Consider the following 5,220-nt stretch of genomic DNA (forward strand, 5'->3'; position numbering starts at 1 on the left):
TCAGATCTTACACTGACCCTTCCACCCTGGCCCGCTGCCCCCGACAACCTCTGCTCTGTCACTCGGCACCTCCACCCTCGGAGCACCAGATCACGCGCTCGCCTCGTGGCTGTCTTTCATTCCCGTCTCCTGCGACAGCAGCTCCACGAGGGCAGGGTCTGTTTCATGCTTTTGTTTGTCGCAGTAACAGACACACCTTCATAGTTATCTTGGACTTAGCTTAACATTAGAATAACTCTGTGTTCCCTGGACATGCAACAGGAGAAGGTGTCTCAGAGATGCTCTCCACAGTGGAATTTGGGTTTAAAACTGAGGCTAATACACAGGATTATTGTCAAGCGTTAGCTTTCAAAACACGCTGGTGGCGTGGCAATGAGACAGCAGTGCGGAAGAGTAAGACAGTCACAAGTAGTTGCTATCTTTTATTTTGCCACCTAAAATAAAATAATTACAAAAAATATTAAATTATAACAACACAGCATCAAGGCGAAGAGAACAGGAAGGGCTTACTCTGCGTAAGTTGGCATAAGATTATGCAGCATCTTAAAGTTTGACTTTAAATGACAACGCACAGGCGGACGTGGGGGACGGCGTCCCCTCAGGCGTGCTCGGGGTCCTCTGAGGAAACGGAGACTGCCGAGGGGAGGTCGGGCAGGCCATCGAGGGCCCCGGTCTCTGCGGAGGGAAGGGCCACGCGTAAGCACACAAGGTACACACGTCACAGTCTGAACTACAGGCTCCCGTTCGTCTACCGTGCTCACAAAACACGGTTTGTGATGGCTGACAAAGAACCTGGCTTCTGGCACAGCGGCCGTCACCATGCCAACAAACACGGGTCCAGCGGAGTGAACTGCACCCTGAGGCCCCCCTCTTCTCGGCAGCAACGCTGTTCTGATGACCGTCCAAGGGTCGGCGGCGTGACTGTGCCGCAGCCCCGGCCCTCTGCAGCTAGTCCAGGTGTCACGTGCTAACCTACGGCAGTGCAGGGCCTGGCATTTACAGGGATAAGTGGCTACTTCCCAGTGAAATTTATGGAATCCTTTCTTGATAGGCTCTTTCTACGTCCAGTGTCCTAGGAGGAATTTTAAGTTGGTAATTATTTCACATACCTTTGAGATGCAAGAATGTCAGAAATTCAATTATCGTGCGCACAATATTGTTCTCAGGCATTGATCTCTCGAAGCTTCCTAGGAAACAAAAGAGGAATGTTTACAACTTTCATGTGCTTCTGTGTCTCAGGACATCACCATCCTATGGAGGAGCTGGCACTGCGAGGTCATCGAACTGACCCTGAGTGGCCCAGGGCATCACTGTGCTTCCCCCGGACCTTGCCCAGGGTGTGGGAGGGACCTGGTTCAAGACCCCGCTCTCCCGGAGGCCCCGGTGCTGGGCAGCATCCTAGTCTAGCAGGACTCCCCTTGCTGTCTCTGCAGCCAAGCTTCCTCTGGGGTTTCACTGGTTGTGTTTCTCGCTGCTGAGGGGTGGTGAAGTTGCATCATCTTAGTCAAGCTGTGGCCAGGCCAGGCTGGGCTGCAGCTATAAATGGAGGGTGACAGGTCCCCTGATACCCACTGCCACCCCTGAATGCACCTGGGAGACGGTGGGTAGTGAAGTGACCCAGAGCCCCCGGGGTTAGCGTCCTCTCACCTGGCTTCACTTCGTCTTCAGGTTGGAGTTCCCGCTTGCCCGCAAGGCCATGCTTGTCATTAAATGATCTGTGGCTGTCAACAGCATCTGTTTGCACATCAGAGAGGGAAACATCTGAGTGTTACTGTGGTTTGAACACGTGGCTGCTTATAACCAAAGCACACACACAACTCAGCTGCAAAAATAAAGTCAGATTAGGGAGACCACAGCAGGGAAGGCGATCCTCCATGGACCCTGGGCCAAGAACATGGGCACACGCGCCAGGGCCACAGGGAAGGTGACCGTGTGCACAGCTCTTACGCTGGGCTACAGGTGGACGGAAGGGGCTGCCCAGTTAGGAAGGGGTTGGAGAAAGGGGAATGTATGGCTCCAGCAGAGTGGGACGGGTCCAGGAGCGCGTGCCTGGTGCCGCAGGAGCACCCAGGTCCCAGGGAAGCGGGCATCCAAGTTGGGCGTCTCCCCGGCAGACGATGGACGGGGGTTGTTACATCCCTGAAAACAAGGGGGCCACTGAAGAATTGTAATATGTGATGGAATCAGATTTTTATTTTCATGGAATCAGATTTTTATTTTCAAAGACCACTCTAGCAGCTGTGTGGGAGAAGGGTTGGAGCCGGGCGGGGGGGCAGGGGGACGAGAGAAGCGGCGGTAGGAGGAGGAAGAGGAGAGGGAGTGTGTGTGTGTGTGTGTGTGTGTGTGTGTGTGTGTGTGTGTGTGTGTGTAGAGTGGTGTGAGAATGGGGGCACTGCGACTGCAAGCAGAGAAATCCCCTAAGAAACTGTCACAGGAGCCCAGAAGAGAGACAAGGAGGGCGTGACCCAGAGGCATGGCTGGGGAGGAGGCTGGCCCTGGGTTGCCGAGGGAGGGAGCTGGCGGGGGGAGGTAAGGACCAGGCTGAGGACAGCTCCGGGTCCTGGCTACTTGGCCTGGGTGGATTGTGCCATCTGCGAGCTACACTAGGGAAAATCAATTCCTTTTTCCAGAGAGAGAGTCCTTGGCCCTAAATTTGTAGAGAAATTATAAGTGACCTGATCTCACAGAGGCACCCTCAGGCACGGCCACACTCGAACGTGCAGCTGCAGCTGTTGCACAAACATTCTTATGTCGCCGTTTCCCAGCAGACAGGAGACGCTAAGGCGTGCTATTAAGTTGTAAAGCATTTTGATAGCTAGTCTACATGTACAGCTTCTGGTGATCCAACCCGACAGAGAGATAAACGATAGTAAAAATGAGTTTGTTTTCTAATCAGGATTCAAAATCTTGATAAATATATTTTCAATATTCCAAAGTAGCACAGATAGAAGGTTTTGTTGAAGAGTTCCTCCTTTCTTTTGGGCCAGGAGCACACAGACAGGAGGTGCCTTCTGCGTAAGAGATGGGGGGCAGATGAGGTCTGAAGCCCCCAGGAATGAGAACATCTGCTGTGGTGAGGGATGCAGAGGCGAGGATGAGGAAGAGGAGGAGGAAGAGGAGGAGGAGGAGGAGGAGGCTGATCAGGGGTCTGGGGCTGCCTTTCTGGGGATGGGAGAGGGTGCTGCCCAGGGGCCCACAAATACTGAAGTCAACAGCTGGTTACCCTGCATGGAACCACCCTGCCTGGCTCTCTCCGAGACATCCCCATTTCCCTTTATTGACTAAAGCTGGATATTAACGTATCAAAGTGATGTCTGGCTACCCCTGCCTCAGAAACAGCAGGATTAACAAACATGGCTGCAATCGGCATCAGAAGGCTGGGGTCAGAGGCCATGCACTTAGCGGCACTTACGTGGGCCGAGAAGGTAGCCAGCGCTGTTCAGGGTCCAGCCTCTCTTTTCCTTTGCCTTGAATAGGAGAAAGTGGGGGGAGGTCAGATGGCAAGAACAGGAGAGAATATTAAATGAAAGGTACCCAGGCTTCCAGGTATCACAGAGGAATTAGAATGATGAGTGTACGTTTGGAAGCCTCAAGAAATTCCAGATTTACCCCTAAATAAACTGTATTTGACATGAAAGTAGGACTACTTGTTTTACCAAATAATTCACTTCAGAGCCAGAGATCACAAACTCACAGTGCACCCCACTTGCTTTTAAATGATGCTAAGGACGCACGTCGATGACCCCTTGTCCTCTGGGTCTGACTGCTCCTCTCCCGGACTGCATGAAATGAAGTGTGCTCGCAACTTGCCACGGCTGCCCGACGCGCAGCACTTGCCCAGCGGCGCTGGCTCAGCGCCTGGGCCTCTTTACGCTGCACAGGGAGCAGCGGGAGGCGGCAGAATCCAGACAGGAAGCCCCCGGCCCGCCCGGTCCCGCCGGCCCGCGCAGGCCCTTCCCCGCGCCACCCGGGCGCAGGCGGGCAGAGCCGGTGCTCCGTCTCCCGCTGCCCCTGTCCCCTCCACTCCCAGAGGGGCCGCGGCTTTGCGGGCGTCTGCCCCCGCCCGGCACTTACCGGAGCCCCGAGCCCCTGCGTGGCCGAGAGCGCGGCGGCGACCAGGAGCGAGGCGAGCAGGAGGGCGCTGCCCGTGGCCATCTGGAAGGGAGGGAAGGGCGGCGCACGTCGGGCCGGCCGGGACCAGCGGGGAGTGGGGCACCGCGCGCCGGGGCAGCCCCGAAAGACGCGGGCATCTGCATCGGCATCGGCGGGGCCCGGGCGGAGGGCCCGCCCCGGAAAGGAGCGCTCGGGGGGCCGCGGAGGGGCTCGGCCGGGACGCGGCGGGTACCTTGAGCGGCGGCTGCGCCGGGGGCCGGGTGGCGGCGGTCGGGCGGCGGTCGGGGCGGTCGGGGCGGCGGTCGGGCGCTCACCGCATGGCGCGGTCGAGCGGCGGAGGCGGGAAGCGCGGGCCGGGCCCCCTCGACGTGTCCGCGGCGGAGTCGCAGCTGCCGCCGCCGCCGCCGCCGCTATTTATGCGGCTCCCGCAGCCGCGTCCGCCGCGTCACGGGGCTCGGTGCCCGCCCCCCACCGCCTCGCCGCGCCCGGAACTCCAGTCCCCGGGCCGCCGCGATCCTTCAGCACGGGGGCGGCGGGCCGCGGAGAGCCCCCGTCACCCGGCGGGAGGGACGCCCCCAAATCCGCTAGAGCCCCCCAAACCCGGCGGGAGAGACCCCAAACCCGAGGCCCTGGTCACCGCTGTGGCGGAGAGCGCCACCCCATTACCCAGCCTGGGGTCCCTGCCGGCCCAGCGCCGGATCTTCCCGGCGCCCCAGACACCTCAGTCCAAGCCAGGCCGGTCGGAGGTCCTGGGGCACCGGGCAGCGGTGGGCGCACCGCCTGCCCTCGCCAGGGTGGAGTGAGGCTTCAGGCCTGGGAGCGTGGATGCGGGGAGGATGCGGGGAGGGCAGGAGCTCCTCCGCCTCCTGTGCCCAGCGACCCCCTCTGTTGCTCCACAAGGGAACAGTCAGCCGTGCTGTCAGGCCCAGGGGCTGCTGGGCCATCCCAGCGCGGGGGCTGTGGGCCTTGGCCACAGGGCTTAGAAGCTCAGCCTGTGGATGCGCCTGTGCCTGCTCCCTGGTCCGCTTGAAAGAGCATGTTTGAGCAGGGGCCGGTAGTGGTGGAGGGGGCGAGTCCCGCCGCGTCCAGAGCTGAGACCAGCCCAGA

At 59.1% G+C, this 5,220-nt stretch overlaps 1 protein-coding gene across 1 annotated transcript; it reads right to left on the minus strand.

Moving 5' to 3' along the window:
* Positions 1 to 598: 598 nt before the first annotated feature.
* Positions 599 to 4,155, minus strand: GAL (galanin/GMAP prepropeptide). Its single transcript, XM_012664831.1, has 5 exons — positions 4,075 to 4,155; positions 3,413 to 3,467; positions 1,648 to 1,734; positions 1,110 to 1,187; positions 599 to 675 (listed from the first exon to the last, which is right to left on the minus strand). The coding sequence occupies exons 1-5, from the start codon at positions 4,153 to 4,155 to the stop codon at positions 599 to 601; spliced, it is 378 nt and encodes a 125-aa protein (XP_012520285.1).
* Between the last annotated feature and the right edge of the window lie 1,065 nt (positions 4,156 to 5,220).

This window comes from Propithecus coquereli, unplaced genomic scaffold, assembly GCF_000956105.1.
Source record: "Propithecus coquereli isolate 6110/MARCELLA unplaced genomic scaffold, Pcoq_1.0 Scaffold120, whole genome shotgun sequence".
NCBI classification, from domain to species: Eukaryota; Metazoa; Chordata; class Mammalia; order Primates; family Indriidae; genus Propithecus; species Propithecus coquereli.

Bases quoted from the DNA above. Each gene is read 5' to 3' on its own strand.
- GAL (XM_012664831.1), bottom strand. From the start codon at position 4,155: ATGGCCACGGGCAGCGCCCTCCTGCTCGCCTCGCTCCTGGTCGCCGCC. The intron at 1,188-1,647 runs GTGAGAGGACGC...TTTGTTTCCTAG, and splicing joins TGAAGACGAAGTGAAGCCAG to GAAGCTTCGAGAGATCAATG. The intron at 676-1,109 runs GTATGTGAAATA...TTCCCTCCGCAG, and splicing joins GACATTCTTGCATCTCAAAG to AGACCGGGGCCCTCGATGGC.